Source organism: Schistocerca americana, chromosome 5, assembly GCF_021461395.2.
Source record: "Schistocerca americana isolate TAMUIC-IGC-003095 chromosome 5, iqSchAmer2.1, whole genome shotgun sequence".
NCBI lineage: Eukaryota > Metazoa > Arthropoda > Insecta > Orthoptera > Acrididae > Schistocerca > Schistocerca americana.
Window position 1 is genome coordinate 595,319,908 of NC_060123.1, and position 22,322 is coordinate 595,342,229.

General features: G+C 39.9%; 1 protein-coding gene across 1 annotated transcript in view; it reads right to left on the minus strand.

Annotated features, from left to right (window-relative positions):
• LOC124615834 overlaps positions 1 to 22,322 on the minus strand; it is a 128,745-nt gene that overhangs the window by 43,238 nt on the left and 63,185 nt on the right. The window contains exons 11-13 of the mRNA XM_047143984.1: positions 20,785 to 20,885; positions 13,033 to 13,430; positions 6,039 to 6,127 (exon numbers count right to left, since the gene is read on the minus strand). Of these exons, the coding sequence (XP_046999940.1) occupies positions 6,039 to 6,127; positions 13,033 to 13,430; positions 20,785 to 20,885 (588 nt within the window). The remainder of the gene's footprint in view (positions 1 to 6,038; positions 6,128 to 13,032; positions 13,431 to 20,784; positions 20,886 to 22,322) is intronic.

Genomic DNA, 22,322 nt, shown 5'->3' on the forward strand with positions numbered 1-22,322 from the left:
AGAACGCCACGCTTGAAATCCACACTGTGCATTTATTAGTAAATGGCAAGAATCGAGCCACCACACCAGCCGAGCATGAATCGTACGTTCCATCACCTTGCAAACGCAGCTAGTAAGAGAGATAGGGCGGAAGATAGAAGGAAGGTTTTGTCCTTACTGGGCTTCACGCCAGCGTCTAGGAAAGGTGCCCTCAGCCCAGATGCGTTTGTATGTGTTAAGCAGAAAGTGCTTGCCCATATGAGAAAGGTGCTGCAACATCCGAATGTGGATGGCATCTGGCCCTGGGGTGGAGGATCGGGATGAACTGAGAGCATGATCTAGTTCCCTCATAGTAAAGGCAGCATTGTAGCACTCACGATTCCGAGAAGAGAAGGGTATCGCCCGAGCCTCTGCCGCTCGTTTCCGATGGATGACGGCAGGGTGATACTGCGAAGAGGTCGAAACTTACACAAAATGGCAACCCAAGGTGTTGGAGATACCAATAGGGTCCACAACAACATCATTGTCAGCGACTGTCAGGCCGGAAATTGGGGAATGGATCTTGGTTCCAGAGAGCCATTGGACGTTGGCCCACACGACAGAGGAAGGTGTGAAACTGTTAAAAGAACTAGTGAATGAAACCCATCTAGCTCTTTTGTTATCCCGAAGAACGCGATGGCACTTTGCAGGCATCTGTTTATAACGAATGCAGAGAGCATGTCTCTATGTGCAAATTGCGTCGCAGCATGCCTCAGTCCACCAAGGGACTGGGACACTACGAACTGTGGGGGATGGAACGTTCTGCAGCAGTAAGTATAATGTTTGTGCGATATTCCACCTGGCCATCACAACTGGGGAAATCTTGTTCTTCGAAGGTCACCAGGGAGGAGTAAAGCTGCCAGTCAGCCTTAGCAAGTTGCCATTCAGGCGTGCACGCGGAGGTGGTAGGAATCAGCAAATGGATAGCACACAGTGAATGGTCGCTCGAGTAGGTGTCAGAAAGAATGGACCACTCAAGACAAGGAGCTAGCTGGGCAGTGCACAAGGAGAGGTCCAAATAAGAATAGGTGTGCGAGGAGTCAGAAAGGAAAGTGGGTGCTCCAGTGTAAAGCAGAAGAGGTAAAGTTGGTTAAGAAGGTCAGCCAAGAGGGCACCTCTCCGATAGATCCTGGGAGAACCCCAAAGGGGATGACGTGCATTAAAGTCACCGAGTAGCAAAAATGGGGGAGGTAGCTGCCCAGTAAGTTGAAGGAAGTCTGTCCTGGTGACAGTGAATGATGGAGGGACATATATGGTACAGAGGGAAAAGTCAGGCAGGGAAGGAAAAGGTGAACTGCAACGGCTTGAAGTCAGGGAGGTGGGCCAACTATGAATGTTATCCTGTATGAGCAGCATGACGCCCCCATGAGATGGAATGCCGACTTCAGGGGGAAGGTAAAAACGAATCTGTAAGAAATGTGAATGCTCAAAACGGTCATGAGGGTGCAAATTTGTTTCCTGAAGTCAGAGGACAAGGGGACACTGCGACACTAAAAGCAGATGTAAATCCTCTTTGTGGGACTGAAGGCTGCGAATGTTCCATTGGGGGAGAATCATGATGAGGAAAAGACGTAGGGGTGTCACCTCTGCAGTTGCCGAGTGACAGCTGGGGAAGAAGCACTACTACAGGGCACAGAAGCAGGAGGATCCTGCTCCAGGGGATCCCCAGAAGCATCAACTTGCTTGTGCAGGCAGTCTGTAGAGTCCAATGCCAAAAAACGGTTGTTGGTGCGCATTGGCGACACTGGAGCTGGCCGGGCTAAAGTATCACGTGGCGACATCATCGAAGAGGGTCTTTGAGGTGGCGAAGCAGAAGACCATTTGCCTTTCATGGACTTCTTCGAGCCTTTCCAGTTAGATGAAGACTCGGGTGTTGTTTGGCTGGAGGGACGGAGGAAGTCTTCACGGGAGTACTACTTCTGTCGGTCTACCGGTTGTGGAGCCGGTGGCTTCGCCCCTGGAGGCGAGAGTTTGATGGATTGTAGTGCAGCTGGGTGGCAGGATGGCAATGCTACCTTGAAACTGGGCGATTTCACAACCTCAGAGCTGAATTGGAGGTCACATGTCTGCATGGCCATGTCCTTTATGGAGCGAGGGGTAAGAAAAACAGAACTATAGGCACCAGACAGGAGAACGCAGGGTTTGCGACTAGCCACTAACTTGCAAGCGACTGATCTCTTGAACAGCTTGCTCATCAAGATACACTTGACAATACCGAGAGGAGGCAGCATGGCCGCCATTGCAGTTGATACAGCAGGGAGGAGGAGGTGGACGATTGCCCTTGTGCGCATCCCTACCACAGGTGACACATTTGGCTGGGTGTCAACAAGGCGTTCTAGTGTGGTTGAAATGATGACACTGGTAGCAGAGCATTGGGGTTGGAATGTATGGCCAGATGGTAATAAGTTCGTAGCTTGCTTTGAGTTAGGACGGAAGCACCACTCTATCAAAGGTGAGAAAGAGAGTGCGGGTGGGCACTAAGGAGGATTCTACCTTTTTCATTACACAATGGATGGCAATGACACCCTGATCAGAGAGGTAAGATAGTATTTCGGCCTCTGTTAGACTGTCGAGTAGGCTGGTGTAAATTACACCACAGGAAGAATTCAAAGTTTTATGGGACTCGACATGAACAGGGTAACTGTGGCGAAGTGAGGCAGTTGTTGTGCTTGAGAATCAGAAGTGGTCTCCAAAAGCAAACTGCCATTCCATAAATTAGAGCAGGATTTCACAGGGCCAGCAATTATATCCCCACTTTTCTGAATAATGAACGGATTTACTGTGGCGCAGGACTGATCGTCTTCAGTATGTGAGGCCGTGAGGAACCGTGGTGCAGCGGGAAGGGTCTCTGAATCATTAGCCCCATTGTGTTTATGTTTTGTAGATGTTGAGTGGGAAGATGATTGATTCATCAAGAAGAAATCCCCCACGATTACCACCGCATTCGATGGCGCGCTCCTTCCAACTGGGGGCCCACCTTCACAAGGGGGTTCACCCGCCTTAGGTGATTGTTCACACCTCAGGTCACACCTCCCGAATACCTGACAGAGGGACCAATCAACAAATTAGGAAGATTACAGCTCAGGCAATCACCCCTCCCTGGACCTGGCCTGTACCAGGGGGTATGTGCGAACCCTACCTGATGACCCGGGGCTGGAAATTATGCATTAATCAGTCACCTGTTATGTGTCAGACACGTGGGCTGGCCTTCGGGAGCACACAGGGAGGAAGAAGAAAAAAGAGGATCCTCAAACGTCGAAGCGGAGGAATGAGAGGAGAAGGTTAACAAAGAAAGGAAAAGGGAGCGAAAAACATAGGTGAGACCGTTCACACATCGGTTACAGAGTGCAGAACATTCCCAATAATACCCCAGACATGTTCCCCAAGGGAGGTGAAAAAGAATAGCAAGAGGACAGACATGCAGCACGGAAGGGAAAAAAATGCTGCAAAGGCTGGGGCCCCGTGGTAGCCAAGCATGAACCTGCCAAAGAGTGTCAAGGCCGCCCCCCCCCCCCCCCCCCCCGGAGAGGGGGTGGGGAGATATCATGGTGATCCCCTCTGTGTTACTCAAGAGGAGCAGTCTTCACATCCAGCACTGGGTTTTACCTCTCCCTTCTCTCAATACAAAGACAATGCCTTGCTATTCACATACATTAAAACATAAGCTAATGACCAAGTTAAAATATTCTCACTGCTGTCGAAATGGAAACATTATTGTAAAATATCTGGACCGCAAATGAAACTTAATATTAACAACAACATGATATAATGAATCTACAGGTTTCTGTAGGTAGGGTTTCCTTTGCAAATACCCACAATATGTTTAGTGTAAAAGGTGATAGCTGATGGTGTTTTAAACCATGTGTCTCCCTTTCACTCTTCCATGCTCCACAATGCTAATTGGAATAGCTTTCTTGATCAATACAATGGAACTAAACAAAAAATACAGAATGTTAAAAACTTGCATTTATTTGGATTCTTGCTATAGTCTAAGACACTAATAATTCTAGATCAAGAGAATTGTCTAGAAAAATGAAAACTTCAGTGTAGCAGACCATTGCAATATTGACACAAAGAACAGCAAAATGGTTTCAATTGTGCAAAGTTATGTTGAGGGCTGAAAAGAAACTGCATGATTCATCAGTACCATGCAAATTATATGTCTATAACCTATCATTGTACACTAGATAGCTGATGGATACCTCCAGTGGCACTTGACTTTTGAGTGGTAAGTTTGAATTATGGTGGTAGAAGAAATTATCATTGTCACTGTTTGGCTAGAAAGGGGAGGACAGCAGGGGGGGGGGGGGGGGGGGAGCATAAGGCTCCTGATCATTAGACTGGGCATCAATGTCCTGGATTAAATTTAAAAAACCTCTCTGTAGTGTCTCTTGGAGTGAGGGCGTGCAACTGTGTTGATGGTGATTCGTTTGTTGGATGGCGATATTAAGCTAGGTGAACCCCTATGTGCTATTTAAGCTTAAGAGACAACTCTCACATACTGCAAGGAAAGCGGTTGTTGTTGGTGGAAGAAGAAAACACTTTCTGAATAAAGAACTGAACCTATCCCTTGAGGGTCTTCCCAACTCTTTCTTTCTTTACAGATCTATCATTCCACTGGTTATTATTTTTGTATAACGAATGCTTAACTTTCAAACTGTGTAACTCCCCCTCAGCCAGAATTAGCACCCTCCTACTACAGATACAACATATTGCAATTTATGGGCAGTAATGTCATGTACTCTGGTAGTTTAACCCTTCCTCAATTGCTTAGTCTACTGACAAGGCAGGTATTGACCTCAAAAAGACACTCTCGATCTGTTAATAACATTTACATCATCTGGAGACCACACATTATTTGTCAAAATTCAATGTAGTAATCACAGCCTGACTACATATGCAACTGAAAGGCACGATACAAATGACAAGTCACATTGTTTGTGATGGAGTCTATACGTTATATCTAAAAACAAAGATGATGTGACTTACCAAACGAAAGCGCTGGCAGGTTGATAGACACACAAACAAACACAAACATACACACATTGGGGGGGAGGGTGGGGAGTCGTTCTGGTCCCGGGGGCGGGGGGACTGGCCTTGGGGGGGAAAAGGGACATTGAAAATGTCTGCTGGTGTCTGTGTATGTGCGGATGGATATGTGTGTGTGTGTTCTGCTCCCGGGATTGGAATGACTCCTTACCCTCTCTCTTAAAACCCACATCCTTTCGTCTTTCCCTCTCCTTCCCCCTTTCCTGACGAAGCAACCGTTGGTTGCGAAAGCTTGAATTTTGTGTGTATGTTTGTGTGTCTATCAACCTGCCAGCACTTTCGTTTGGTAAGTCACATCTTCTTTGTTTTTAGATATATTTTTCCCACGTGGAATGTTTCCCTCTATTATAGTCTATATATTATGTTTGAGATGCACAGAAACTGGACACAAAGGAACATTTTACAAAATGCAACCTTTGCAAATGGAAAGGTACACCAGCTGATGTTTGTGATTAGTGCAGACATGCCCATCATGCCTACATCACCATGAGCTCGGAATATTTAATATTGCACGGTAACAACAACATATTTGTGTACTCCTCTCCTCATGCGAAAAGCATGTATTGATTAAGAATAATTTGTTCCCGGAGAAAAGTTTTACAGCACCTTTTCTTCGTGAATTCACATGTACATTTTTTCCCTAGGATTATCATAATTTCGTTTGTAAATGAATGAAATAGGTCAGTCAGCTTTACACTTTTGCAATGAGGAAAGATTTGTTATCCCTCATTACAAGAAATGCAAGAGAAGCACTTTTCAATTATTGATGATAATTATTTGCTTCTTGATATGTACAGAATTATTTATTTGTTAACAGTAATAATGAGGGGTTCTGAATCAGGATTTCTGTGAAGAAACAGCATATGTGATGTATCAGTAAGTATGTAACATTCATGGTAAGACTGATAAGAAGTTCATATAAAAACTACATAATCACATTTAACATCAACATAAGATAATTTGCAACCAACCCTCTCTTTGTGAAGGAACTCTTGAGGGCAACTGCTCGCAGCATCCTGATCATGCAGGTGAGAACGCCAACATAGCTATGAGTTCTCCTCTGTAAACAGAAAATACATGTTTAGTAAAATGAAACAGAAAATATAACCTTCATTAATTATAAAACAGAACAACAAATGATAAGGCTGGAATTCCTCACATGTAAACACATATTTTATTAAAATCTTGATTCTATAGTAAAGAAGGAAGATTTACGTTTAAGATTCATTGAGAGCACAGATAGTAACTCAGTCCACAGCAAATTTAGATAAAAACTACTGGAATAAAGGTCAGACTTTTCAATGACAGTTTCTGATTAAAAAAGGGATAACAAAAAAGAAAGTTATAATCAACTATAATGAAATTATCACAATAAAAATGGAGAGATGGTGTACTTCCAGTTGATCAGTTAATTATGAATGCAACAAGGTAAGGAGAGACCCTTATGACCAAATGGATATTTATAAAAAGAAAATTTTCATCATAAGGTATAATAATTACATCAAGAGCAGACAGACTAGTCACTACTTACCTGCAGGTCAGTACAGTCCACACACACACACACACACACACACACACACACACACACGTTTTAGGAGGAACAGTAAATATTTTAAGAGGTGATAGTATACACCAATCTGAATAAAACATTCCAAACAACATGCACTCACCTTTTATTGGTTACAGAGATACAGCTGTAAGACTTTAACACAAACAGGTAGTGTTGAGCATATAATTTCTCAACAAGAGCCTGTGCCAATTGCGATATTTTATAGTTTGGTGTAGCATTAAAGCAGAGCCATTCAGCTGACAGTTCAGTGACATTTCAATTGTTAGGGTGAAAATTTTTAAAATACCGCACATTACCACATTTTGCCTGCAGGAGAAATGTGTTTACTCCATGACACACAGTTGCTCCACGGCGGGCAGATTGCTCACGTAAACAATTAGCGATCAACAGGGACTCTGTTACAGGACATACTAGTGTGAATTTATAAAGGAATTTCAACCATTTGGTCTGTGAAGTTTGCTGGTGAATTTACAAGCAATGGCAAGGAAATTCAGGAACAGTTTTCCTGCAATTAAGAGAAATATGCTTTACTGTAAATACACAAAACTGCAAACAAGACACTTTTTTGAATAGTTATTTATTGTTCCAGGAAGCAGTTTTTGAACCTTTTCTGATCCATCTTCAGATGAACCTATAAAGGTTCAACAACCAGTTCATGCAATAATAAATAACTATTCAAAAAACTGACTTGTTACAGTTTTATATATTTACATTCAATTTACAGTCATGGGTTCTAAAATACCTGTAATGGGTAAGCTTAATTTGCTTTATGGCTACCCATTATATAACCAAACGAGAACTGAATAGCACCGAATCAGTATTCGAGGATTCTGTATAAGTTCCTATTTATGAACAGTTAATCCACTGGCGACCGGAGATCATTGGCTGCTGCTTCTGCACTATGAGATCAACAAATTTACGTAATTGCAGTTTCACTATTATTGGCAGGTCACAATTTTATTTCAGTGCATTATATCACACAGTTTTGGGAAAGACGTAACAATTGATGTGAGTATTCTGCGAAACGTTGATGGTATAACACAAAATCATTAGGCCTTGCTACATTGGTTTGGACTTTGGATGATTACAGAGAACAATTTGACATAGTTACGAGATTAAATTTAATCAGTGTGGAAGTAGTAACCATAGGACATTACAATTACACAGCCTTAGTAACCTAAACTTTCATTACTTCAGTCTATCATTAAGTGTTTTTTCAATGTATCACCTACATTACATACATACATAAACCTATACAAGCTAGAGTGACACTTTACACAACAGCAAATGACTGAATTCAAAGCTGATTTTCATAAATTTCCATGTACTTTCAAATTCTCTTGATAATACCACATGTATCTTGTCTGAGGTCATCTTGGTGTTCTTCTAATGTGGTCAGCAGTACACATAATCACAACAATCAATTTGCCTGTTGTGTCTATCTTTTCTTTGTAGATTCCACCTTACAACCACCCCACATACAAAAATCTAAAACGGTAAGGTCTGCTTACCCCGGCTGTCAATAAATGTGATGATTTCTGTCAATTCATCCTCTGGGAAATGTTAAGTATAGATGACATATCATCTGATGATTAGAATGTGCAGGGCATCATCATGCTGGAAGAAAGTACCCATTCTTGTAGCCTAATGAACCTCTTCCAATAATGCTGGAAGTTTCTTTTCAAGAAATTCTAGGTAATGGGGAGCTGTAAGGCAATCTGGCATTCACAACAGGCCCAGTAAACTCATTGCCTCTCGTACAACACACATTTATAGAGAAGTGTTCTTGAGCATGTTCCTCCACAAAGGTATATGTTTTTTTTTGTTTTTTTTTTTTTTTTTTTTTTTTTTTTTTTTGTTGGAGCACCTATGTGAGTTCATAGTGTTAGTGACACAGTCAAGGGTGAGAGTGGCTTCATCAGTAAAGAGGATTAATGAAATTTCTTGACAATTTGCAATTACAACAATAAAATTCTAATCGTCTACCTTTATCTCCTCCTAAAAGGCGTTGAATATGACACAAATAATAGGGATCCAAGACTTGCTTAAAATGAAGTCTCCACCCTTTATTATAAGGTTTACTGACAGCATTATTTCAATGTACTCTTGAACTGTACTGTCCTAGAAACTTGGAATCTGCAAGAAAATACTGATGTTGAGCTATCACATTCTGTCATTATATCCTGGCAGCACTCAGGGGAGTGTTCCATATGTTCATCACATCTCTTCTTGACTTATGTTGGTCAATCCCACATTACATGTGCTAATGCTGATGTGAGTGAATAGTAATGAATGCTGTGTTTCTGTAAGAGTCTATCAATTTTCAGATGACTGGGTGAGTACAGGGCGGATAAATGCCCTGGATTTTAATTTTCTTTCTCAGTCTTTCACAGACACTTGGTTTTAGCTGCCATATGTCATACACAATAAGGAATCATCAATTTGGCTACAATTCTCAAAAGGTACCATCTATCTACCACACTGTTTAGATCTACAAAATCACAAGCAAAAAGATACATTTAAAAGAAGGAAGAAATGAAAGTGGCACATTACGACAAGAACTAAAAACAAAACAGCTGTCACAATCAGCAACAAAAGAAAAATTACACTGGGTCTAAAAAGTATATTTAATATTTATTGTACAGATAACTTTTCTACATTTATAAATTTAAGAGATGGTTTTTTGATAGCCAAAAAAATCTGGAATAATGACTAGCAGATACAAAGGAACTGTTCATCTTAAGTAATCATAATGATACTACACTGAAATGAAATTTCTTCATATGCAGAATCTACATAAAAATTTAGCATTCAAATACGTAGCTTATGTCGCCCCAAAAATATTGCAATTCAAAGAATATCAGGAAAACAAAAATGGTGGGATAAGAAATCTTTCTAAAGGCCCTATCAAGTTTTGTACAGTTTCAAGACCTCTGTAGTAATGGTGAAAAAACTGAAATGAGAGAAGTAACTTTCAATAGAAACTAAAATGGAAACAGACGAAAATGAATAAGGGAAAACTGGTAGGAAAAAAGGAAACTATACAAAGGAAGGTAAAGAGTGAGAGTCACTGACACCTGATGGTCCAGAATCCCACAGTCTTGTTTCTCCATTAAGAATGTCAACCAAAAATTAAACTGGAACATATTCCCAGAAAGCCTTAATCAAAAGAGGGAAACTGGTCACTGGTGAATTACTATAATCTTGAAACTTTCTGACAGATTGAAACTGTGCAGTGTATTGTGCATTTAACGTGGAACTTTGCATTGCCTTCCTCTTACTGACCAAGCTATCCAGCACAACTGACAACCCACAACCTACTCTTACAGTTTCAAAAGGAAGATCAGAGTTTAACACCTCTTTGAGAGCACAGTCATTGGAGACTGATATCACAACTTCTGCTATGACAGTAGCTCACTTCTATAATCCATTTTTTATTCCTGCATAGCTTGCTGAACCTGTACTCCTAGAAGAAAGGATACTGGAGAGAAATGAGGGTGTTTCTAGTAATAGCCTTTCATTTTACAGTTGAATGTACATGGTTTTGAAGCATCCCCAGACTGGAATTCAAACCTACTCCACTGCCTTTTGTGTATCATGCACAACAAATTCTGCCATCTGAACATAGACCAAAACATGGTTTCAGATTGATACTAGTTCCTCCTCAGCTCAATAATGTCATTCCCGTAGTATAGACTAAAATAATTCATTCTCAGAAACAACTCTCAGGTTCTAAATAAGCCTGAATCCGAGCTACATCCTCTCTCTCAGAGGTGTTAGTCTCTGCTGGGCTCCCAGCATTGCAGCAGAGACTCTGCATAGCTCATAATGGAGAGTGCAGGAGCCAGCTACAAGTTAAAGCTTTTAGTAGGTCTGCAAGGCATAGTTGGATGTTGTAACTGGCGACACACTGCCAGCAGAAGACAGAGATGTGGACTCGAATCTTGGACCACCCGACAGTTTCAACTTGTCCCACACAATAAAATGATGGGCATCTACAGCCACACACAACATTATTTCATACTGTACTCTTGAAAAAATTATTCTCAGGCTAATTGATGGTGCTACAATCAATTATGCCCACAAACTGTCGACTGATACATCATGACAGCTGGAGGTACTTACAGAAAGATAGCATAAATATTACAACAATACAAGGTTTATACTTAAGTAAAAAATAACAAAATACAAATACAACATATAGTTGTGGCCAGATGTCAAGTAATTCCCTTCGCTAGTATACATAGTGCTTGATGTGGCAGTACATGCTGGTAGGCCGTGCTGGGATCTCTAACCTAAAAAGTGATAAAATAACATTTTACGATGTCTAAATTAAAAAGAAAAAAAAAAAAGGACACCCCACCACAGAAAGTCACAGTACTGGAACCTCTTTTTTTCTTTAAAAAAAAATCAAGCACTGGGTATACAAGAAAACTCATTGCAAAATATCATGAAATAAAAAATTAACTTTAAATGTACCTGTCCTCTTGCTTTGTTGCAACTGTGTGCATATTGGTGCAAGAGGAAGTATGCATTGTGGTGCAAAAATTGTTCATAAAATACATATGTTTTTGGATAGGGACCACCTTTAGCAAAACACAGTTTTGTTTTTTAACCCAAAAACGTTTCACTGCAGTTGCAGAATCTTCAGTGCAGTTTTATTTTATGGCTTTTTACCAAATGGTGCGGTTTTCCTGATGTATTATGTTTTTACAGCGACTGTTTTGTTTCACAGTTTGTCATCTGCAACCCCTTACACATTTTGTTTTTCGTCACCTTCATCACTGTGAAACATTATATATTGAGCTGTCACTGTTTCACTGTTTACCAGCTGTAAAAACAAACAGCTATAAGAAGAAAAAACAACAACAAAAAACAAAACTGTTTACCAGCTGTAAAAACAAATAGTGAAACAGTGACAGTGACAGCTCAATATATAGTGTTTTACAGTGATGAAGATGAGGAAAACGAAAACATGTTAATTGTTGCAGATGACAAACTGTGAAACAAAACAGCCACTGTAGAAACATAATACATCAGGAAAACCGCACCATGTGGTAAAAAGCCATAAAATAAAACTGCACTTAAGATTCTGCAACTGCAGTGAAACATGTTTAGGTTAAAAAACAAAATTGTGTTTTGTTAAAGGCAGACCCTATCCAAAAACATATGTATTGTTAAAGCAAACATGGGAAAAAAGAGCTTCAATCCCAAGATGATTATTCTTCATAAAATGGTTAGCAAACACATCATAACAATATTAGTCATATGATGAGCAGTGTAATGTGTGATCATAGTTGTTCTGGTTCTTAAAGATATTTGACTTCTCTGTGGGAACAAACTACTGTTGTCACATAAATGAACTGGTTTTACATATGACAACACATGTTGTTGATAAAGGCCAGTATGTAACTATTTACAAGAGCATTCATAAGTTACGTATTTTACAACAGAACATTTTTAAAACTTTTATTAGTTCACTGGCATTGAATAAACTAAAATAAAAGTTGACATAAATGTTCAGCTTGTTACAATGAATACCAAACATTGCATATCGACGGAGTATCAACCAAAACTCTGATTTAGTTTGTACTATGTGCCGTCGTCCAGCAGAACGGGCGTAAATGTTAATTAACAGTAACACCAGAACGACAGAGCATAGGAAAAGCATAACTGTGAGCAATTAATACATAGAGCTTCCATGGGGAAGTTGGTAGAGTGTTAGAATATTGCACCATGGGTCCTGCTTTCGTACCCCAACGACGACAAATTTTGTACTGTATTACATGTTATATGGCTCTATTAATACTTCCGCATGTTTTCTTTATTCTACTGTTTTGATTGTTTATGTTTATTCTGTGAAACTACAAATGCACTAGCCGCTTCATCTTGAGTGGTGTCTCTTCTGTTGCACATGTCTGACAGAACACTACACATATCTATACAAATGTTTGCCACTTTCAACTAATGAAGTGAAAGCAGACTGTCAAAAGAACATTGCTACAAACTTTGAAAAGTCCTTTTATATGTCAGGAAAATGTTCTCCCATATAACAGTTTCACATGTAAGCAGTTAAAACAAATTGTCATAACAGGAATTTGAACGCAAGACCTTTGGATAGACAATCTTATGCTCTACCAACTCACCCACAAGATATCTACAGCTGTCATTCACAGACACATCATTCATGTGCTCCATAGTTCTGGTGTTATTTTCAATTACCGGTTTACATATTTATACTGGACGACAGCACATAGCATGAACTAAATCAGTGTTTTGGTTTATATTTTATCTACAAAGAACATTTGGTGCCAATCTGAGTGTCTGGCAGCTGCAGGTTTGGGTGTTAGCAGCAGGAACCACTAACTAATGGGATTCTGTGGTTGTTTACATACCTGTAAGCTAATTTGTGACGCAACTTCGAGGCATAAGCGGAGAAATCCATGTTGGTCTGATATGAAATCTGATAAATCTAATGGTAATTTCTCTGGAGCACTAATCCTAGGAATAGCCGGTATTTGCTTCAACAACAGATGCAGTTCTGTGTCTACACCTTCGGCATGGCGTTCCGTCAATCCTGACGGCCCTGCTACTGGTTCCACAATCATTACGTCTTGTGAGCTCTGTGTACTATCTGTGTCCATTTCTGCACTAGAATTTGTAACAGCTGGCGCAACATTCTTTCCTTGCCGAGTGCTTTCTTTGGCAATAGTCTTCTTTACTATTGATTCTGAGCTGCTATCAATACGAGAATTAAAGGCTGGTTTAGGAATATCCTTCGGTGCAGAAGTACCTAACAAGACAAAGAAATGGAAGGGCAAATAAATATAGTAGGAAAGTTCTGGTAGAATGTAAATACTTTAGGAGTAAAAGAGACCACTCACTGAAAAGCATAAGTGTTGAGTCATCAACAGGGCCAGACAAGAAAAGAAAGAAAACTTTTTACTTTTGGAACAAAGCCTTTCTCATTACCGTGGCATTTGTGTGTGTATTTACACTCTAGCTTGCAGAAGAATTTATTCCAAAAGCTAGCAAGTTGTCTTTTTTTTGTGCGTCCCTGTCAATGCTCAAATCTTTTGATTTTCAGTGAGTGGTCTCCTTTACTTCTCAAGTATTTACGAAGTACATATAAAGAAAGTAATGTATTCTGATATACATTGCTGTTGTATTTTATGAAACACGTGTTGAAAGTAAATAATCATCATTATTACTGTGTGGGAACATAATTCGTCCCTGGGAATAAGAGTGCAAAATGAAGCTTAACAGAAAGTTTCAATAATGTTCAAAAAAATAAAAAAGTATTTTACAAAAATGTACCACTTACTTTACCTTTGTAGTATCAATAATATTACATAATTACTTCTAGAATACTATGCTGAAACAGAGATACTAACAGTATGGTGTTAAGGGAGTACATATGAAAAACCTTTTTTTTCCTCAGAAGGAAGCTTCTGAAAATCAAATCAAGGCATCCTCATTCATGCTGTTGTAGATGCCATAATTACAACTGCTTTGAGTTTAGTCTCTAAGTGTGATTACAGGAAAAAAGATAAAGACCACTCCAGTCATGTAGACATGTCAAAAAAGTATGTCACTGATAAGTGGTTCTTTGCTCTTGAATTACTGGAGTTCCAGAAAATATCAGCATTAAACCAAATATAACAGGAAACAATAACAAGAGCACAGATCAGCAATAGGCACTGATGTCTGTTAATACCAGTGAAGTATAGAGTATGGAGTAGCTGAGAAAAAGGATCACTGTTCGGGCGATCAATCAGAGCAAAGGTATAGTGGAAAAATGAGATCTCCAGAATGAATAAACCACATCACAAATGTAGACGTCAAAGTAAAAAGCACAGCACAGTGTGGTAAATGCATGAGATGGGTCCTGTGCCCAGTTATGTACTCACACATGCATTCTGAGCAGTGTACCACTGACCACCAAATGATATCTAGTTGCTGCAAAGAGCCAAGATAGTGTGCTTAGCACCATAGAAAAAGTTTCTGCGTTGTAGACAGTACTGAGTTGAGTTTCTGTTTTTCACATCTTCTGTGATGAAGGGAATTGTATCAGTGTATTTTATTGTTTAGACTACTGTTTAATAACTTACTCTAAGATTTTTGTGTAGATTTATATACATTAGCTTTATGTGAGCCGACTTTGAAGCATAGTTAAAAAATATCGGAAGTGGGGTATCAGCAGAACTTAGATTGCACCCAGTGACTTTTTGGGTTAGGTTACATTATTTAGGTGGTACAGACAAAAACTGTCTTCAGATGGATAGGAACTGCACCTGTTGTATATGGAAGCAGGGAGAATTGGCCATTGTTTGTTAACAGCTGTAAGCTGTGTTGGCCAACATCAACAGGCTTTGGGCTCCCACCCTGGGCTGTGATGGCATTGGGGTTGGTTGGTTGGTTGGTTTGGGGAAGGAGACCAGACAGCGTGGTCATCGGTCTCATCGGATTAGGGAAGGATTGGGAAGGAAGGCGGCCGTGCCCTTTCAGAGGAACCATCCCGGCATTTGCCTGGAGTGATTTAGGGAAATCACGGAAAACCTAAATCAGGATGGCCGGACGCGGGATTGAACCGTCGTCCTTCCGAATGCGAGTCCAGTGTCTAACCACTGCGCCACCTCGCTCGGTAATGGCATTGGGGTGCCCGAGATGAATGTTTTGGCACCTCTGAAGCTTTTAGTGTCGCCTGGGATCCCTAACATGCTGCATCCTCTGATTCGCCTGACGTGGCTGGACAACACTAACCTGACGGTGATTGGCAAACAATGCCAAATTCACAAATCTCTGGCTGGAGGGCCAAAGTGCCATGGAGCTCCCATTATATCTTAAAAATGCATTTGACATACTGCCTATTGCTGAAAGTACATCTGAGCCAGTACAGGATGCCACGATTATTGGGACTGTTGATGGTCTTCTTGAGAGGTCCAGACAAGTGCAGAGGTTGGGACTGCTTGTCCTTAGGAACTCCGATGTTGGGTGGTTAGTGGAGTGCATCAGGGAAATAGCAGATAGGTCATGAAAGAACGCCAATTCCCACTGTGTTTGCTTGGCAGGGGGGTCTTGTCCAAGACATGGAGGAGGCTCTGTCAGCGGCGATTGACCACGCTGGGTGCACTGGGCTGCAAATTGTAGGCACTAGTGCCACCTGTTGCCTGGGTTCAGATTCCATCCTTCATTCCTACAGGCTGCTTTGGTGAAAACAGCCAGTTTAACCCGCAGAGTGGAAGCCGAGCCACTGTTATGCAGAATCATTTCCAGAACTGACTGTGGACTTCTGGTGGGAGTGACTGGAAGGCTTCAACCAGTCTCAGATAATTTTGTGACAATTTTAAATACATATTTCTCAATCTCTGCTATCAAGTGGAGAATTGTAGGACCTTTCTAAGGTCATACACGCATTACAGGCAGTACGTGACGTCTAGGGTTGTTGAATGTGTGTGCTACACACATGTGAGCTTTTTTAAGGCTACGGAAGTCCCTCCGCAGACGAGGTAAGATGTTCTGATTCCAGACAGGGTAGCATTCATCATAGCAGTTCAGAGAAAGAAAATTTAAAGATAATTTTAATGTACAATGTTAGCATCTATGGAAATGTCCCAAAAACTAGTCTCGTTTATAAATGGTAACAATGCCCACATAGTACTTGGAACAAAGCTGGCTGAAACCAGATGTTAATAGCAATGAAATTCTAAAATCTGATCGGAATGTATATTGCAAAGGTAGGTAGAGGTAGGTGGAGGCAACTTTTTTTTTAAATAATAATCTAGCGATATACGTACAGACACATAATGCAAAATAATCTGGGTAAATATATGCATTAAAGGTAAATCAAACATGGTCATTGGATGCTTTTACAAACCTTTTGCCTCAGCCACAGTAATGGTGGAACATTTGAAGGGAAACTTGGAGAATATTTTGCGTCCACTTCCAGCTCACGCTATAGTATTAGGCCGAGATTTCAATTTATCGGCTATAGGCTTGGACAGACATGTGATTTGGGCAGATAATAGTGACACTGAACTGTGTGAAATTGTTCTAAATGCCTTATCCAAAAATTACCATGAGCAGTTAAACAGAGAACAACTTGAAAAGGTAACATCTTAGAACTGCTGGTGATAAACGTATCCGAGCTTTTCGACTCAGTTACCACGGAACAGGGAATCAGTTATCAGAAGGTCATTACAGCTTCAGATAATGTGATTGTAAATACAAATATAAAGAAAGGTAGGAAGGTCTTTCTACTTAGCAGGAGCAACAAGAAACAGTTTCCACAATACCTGAACAGTCAGTACGAAAATTTCATGTCCAGCACTACCAATCTGGAGTATAGATGGCCAAAGTTCAAGAGCATTGTACACTATGTTTTAGAAAGGTATGTGCTGAGCAAAGCTGTGACAGACGGATAAGACCCACTGTGCTTTGACGGCTGTGTTGTGTGTTAGGAAAGCGTCACTGAAAGTTAAACATAGGAAAAGTCCTACAGACAAACAAAAACCAACCGAAGGCAAAATTAGTGTAAGGAGAGGCACGTGTGATGTGTTCAATGAGTCTGAAAGTAAAATTCTGTCTATGACATGACAGAAAATTCTATGAAGTTCTGGTCTTAGGTTAAATTAGCAAATGGGATGAAGCCCCCCATCTGTCCATACACTCTGTGGACATAATGAGATCAAAACAGAGAATGACACAGAAAAGGTCAAAATAGTAAATGACTTTTCTCAAAACTGTTTCACAGAGAAAGATAGCAGTGAAAGTGCCTTCTTTAAATTGTTGTGTGACTGACAAAATGGTTATTATTCAAATAAGTGAGCATAGGGTAGACAAGCAACTGAAGTTGCTTCACACAGGAAAAGCCACTGGGACTGACAGGGCGTCAGTACATAGAGTGCAGTAGAACTTGTCCCTCTTCTAGCAGCAGTGTGCCATAGGTATCTGGAGGAGTGAAGTGTTCCTCAGGACTGGAAAAACGCACAGGCCATCCCCATTTTCAACAAGGGTCGACGAACAGACACACAAAGCTATAGGCCTTATCTCTGACAACTGTTTGTTGTTAAATTTTGAAACATATTTTGTGCTCATGTATTATGACATCCCTGGTGATTGAAAATCTCCTCTGTAGAAATCAACATGGGTTCCAAAAACAATAATCATGTGAAACCCAGCTCGCTCTGTTCATCCTTGAGTCTCAGAAAAGAACAGATAGTGACATACAGGTAGATAACACGTTCCTTGACGTCTGTAAAGCATCCGATACAGTTCCGTACAGCTGCCTAATGAACAACATACAAGCATATGGGATATCAGGTGAAGTGTGTGATTAGACTGAAGTTTCTTGCAACTAGAACACAGCATGTCACTCGAACAGAGATAAATTTTCAGACATAAAAGTAACTTTGGGCATACCCCAAAGGAGAGTCATATGTCCGTTAGTTAGTTAGTTACATGTTCTATAGATCATCTGAACAATTCTTTTATTGAAATGATATGGAATAAGTCAGATTACAGGTATACATGATGCATGATTGGTGTTAATGTTAATGAACAGATTAATTTTTCAGTCCTACTTAAGCCACTTCTTCTTCTACTATTACCCACTACCCCTTAACTGGTAAATATTACAATATTAAAGGTGGGGCAACTTAAGATGGATTTAGTTTATCAACCAACTTGTGCCCACTGCATAGAATGACCACAAAAAAACTGTCTGAGCACATGAACAGACATAGAACTGACCACTTTAGGGACGCCTGGTACCGGTTGCTAAAAATGCTCTTGCATGACTAAAGGGACATGAGTGCCTGCTGCATCCAACATGCTATCTGGATCCTCCCAGCCAATAGTAGTTTTCTGAACTAAAGAGATACAAACTTGCCCTCCCAATACATCCTCTCATCCAAACACCCTCCTGAAATTAAACTCCATTAACAAATTCCCCCATTTTCCATTAATATCATTTCACTTTTTTTACTACCTTTTAGATTCTTTGCCTTGCTGCAAAGTGTTCAAAGCTTTCATTTTTCAGTATATTTTCATGCATATTTAAAATTTCTTTTTACTATGTCTCATTTCGTATTATAATTAGTGTTTGGTTTTTCAGCTTCACTGCCTTCCTCTCCTCTTTTTCACTGAATTTTTGCTCCTAGTTCTTTATAGGAATATTCCTTTATCTCACTCTTACTCTGCCTTTGCTTCTTATCGACTCTGGACTGAAGCTAGCACAGTGCTTTTCACTATCTTTGACCTCCCATTCTCTGTAACAATATTCTGAGATGGAAAGTTGCTACTCACCATATAGTGGAGATGCTGAGTCACAGACAGGCACAACAAAAAGATTTTCACACTTAAAGCTTACGGCCAGTGGCCTTTGTCAACAACTGGCACACATATGTACACACATACACTCATGCAAATGCAACTCACACACACGACCCCTTTGCATTTGCATGAATGTATGTGTGTGTGTGTGTGTGTGTGTGTGTGTGTGTGTGTGTGTGTGTGTGTGTGTGTGTGTGTGTGTGTGGGCGTGTCTATTGTTGACAAACGCCATTGGCCAAAAGCTTTACGTGTGAAAATCTTTTTGTTGTGCCTATCTGTGACTCAGCATCTCCAGTATATAGTGGGTAGCAACTTTCCTTCTCAGAATATTGTTACATTCCATCCTGGATTTTCCATTGTTTGACCTCCCATTCTCTTTGCCATCTTCTCCTTCATTCTCACCCATCCTCATCACCTGTCACCTGAGTGACCTACACGTCATTTTCAATCTTCCCCAACCTATGGCACTTTTGTGTGTGTTTATTGGAGGTACTACATAGATTTTGTCTTATCAATGCCAGTAATTCTGTCTCAAATTTAAAAGTTTTCTCAACAAAATTTTTCTTTTGATATATCACTAGACTTCCATCACTCAGCTTAAGTGTGTCACAGAAAGTAGTGAACAATGTAGGAAAAGACAGATCGCTACTTACCATAAAGAATACACATCAAGTTACAGACAGGCACAATTAAAGGACACAGTCGCGCCTGTCTGCAACTTGATGTGTCTTCTTTATGGTAAGTAGCAATTCGTCTTTTCCTACATTGCTGACATTCCTATCTGGAGTTTCCATTGTTTGATTTTTACAGAAAGCCGTGAGATATTCAGCCACAAAAGCCTTAGAACACTTTGCAGCAAGGTGAAGAATCTAAAAGGTAATAAAATTAAATTCAAACACCTTAGTGAGACATTGTAACTATGATCCACAGAACACATAAATAACTAACATGATTTGCAAAAAATGCTGTCAATCATGATGACTGGTCATGGCGTGATGCTTTGTTTTAGCTACTGCGGCCTTCCACTATTTCAACCTGCCTACTGCATTCAACCCTGGTCTCCCTCTACAAATTTTGCTCCTCGCTCTTCCCTTCTTTACCAAATGAACCATACTTTTGTGCTTGAATATTAGTCCTCTCAACCTGTCCCTTCTTTTAGTCAAGGTGTGTCATAAAGAATCTCTCTTCTTATCGAATGTATTCAGTACTCCTTCATTATGATTTATGATGGTACACTAAGAGAGGAAAATATCAGTATATTTTGCAAACCCAGAGGGCTGCTCATAGCAGTGAAAGTTCAAAGACGAGATAGGATGGAAGGATAACCTGCCAGACATTTTTCTGGAAGATGTTGAAAAGAGAGAATAAAACAAAATGTGAGGAATGACAATAAAAGTCTGCAGTCTTTCATCATACCATGTGAAAGAAAGACAAACACTCTTTACTTGGTCCCTGCCAAAATTTTTCGATTTATTATAATAAATATGTTTATCATGGATTTTTTAAAATGTCAAACAGCCATCTACAACCTCTTAAACACTGCTATTTACACATAGATAGTTCCTTCTATTTCTGTAATACTGAAGACCTATCTCATAATTTTGAAACAACACAATTATGGAATTATTCTTATAATTTAGTTATTTGAAAAGGGTTTCTCCTGTTCTTCCAATTAACATTTCACACTGTAACAGCAATCACTCTTGAAGTTCTGAATTTAGAAGTTACTGAAAATTAACCAATATTCTCTTTCTTGCATAGCTTAACTAATGTGTTTCTCTTTTAACAAAATGTCTTTAAAAACTGAAGGTTACCTGATAGAAGGTCTGCTGCAAACTGAGAAGATGCACATAAGGTTTCCAGCAATCCAAATGCCCTGCGTGTCTCAATACCCTGTTCACCATTATACCAGCTCCTGCCAACATTGTGCCATACATGTATAACAAAATGACAGCTGTGAAATATTGCAAAGAAATTAAAATCAATATACAGTTCTAGAGTTATTTTTTCCAAGCTCATAGTCTTTTTCCCTACTTACAAAATGGCTAATGTTTAGTAGGTAGTTAATTCCCACCCATCCTGTCAATGTACAGCTCTCACTATATACTGCTTTGTAATTGTCTTCCCCTTGTGCTCAGTTGAAATGCATCATCAACTACACTGGTAACAACTGACAGATAATCTTGTCTGTATTGATGTCACAGTGGGATTCATTTTAGACTTCACCAGATCTAATGTTGCAGTTTGTTGCTTCAAGCACTTCACCCTTTGGGAAGCGAAAATTATTTTCTGATATACTTCAGGTTCTTAATATTAGGAGAGTGCAACTACTTTCTTGGGAGAGCCAAGTTATTAGGCATTACTGATAACATTTCAGCAGTTTTGTAGCTTTTAATTTTACCACTGCCCATACTTAATATCTGATCAGTTTTAATAATTCTTGGTCGGTGCCTTATATTCAGCTGTGGATTTCCGAGTTTCCCTTAACAAAGGACGTGGCAGTAAACTACATGAGACATGACCTAAGTGGTCACTTCTGATGTATAGGGCACATCATTTTACAACATTGCTCTGTAGTGTAGGTACAAACTCCAGAATCCGTAGTCAAGCTCATCATAGAACCAAAGAAGACTATTGTTTAAATCCTAAATTTGGCTGCAAGCTATAGTTTAGATTCTACAACTGATGAGAAACTACAGTACTCTTGATCAGTCCCCCAGTATGATGTAGCAAATCAACTACTTTCTTAAAACTCTATGAGTGTGGTTTGCCGTCTTTCCTCTAGAAAGAACTGAGACTAGTCAAAGGTCCTTTGTGATAGATGTGATACACAGAATGGTTTCTTCCACATGGTAGACAATTCCTCCCGGACTACACATCAAGTGCACACTGGATTCCTTCTCCTCTTGTGTCACCATTTCCATACAGAAGATCAATACACACCTAACATTCAGCTGCCTCTGACAAGCAGCTCATTCTTTCTATCTCTGTCTGTCTGGACCTCAATGAAGGACATCAGTGTTTGAGCAGGCAAGTCAATGACTACTGGCTATGTATCAGTGGGTGACAACACCTCAATCATATACAGTAAAACCCCAAATTAATGAACCAACTTTTAAGGAAATGCTGCTTTCAACAAATATTTCCATTGGTCCTGGTGAAACTCCCATAGGAACAATGTCACTCTTACCCGATTTTAATGAATCATGGTTTAAGAAAAAGTCCACTTTTAAGGAACAAACATGAAACACTCTGCACATTAAAATCAAGTTTTTATGCAATTCTTAACGTGTCTGAGTGTGTTTTTGATTTATTTCAATTTTACACTGGTTTTACTTCATGTCATGTGACA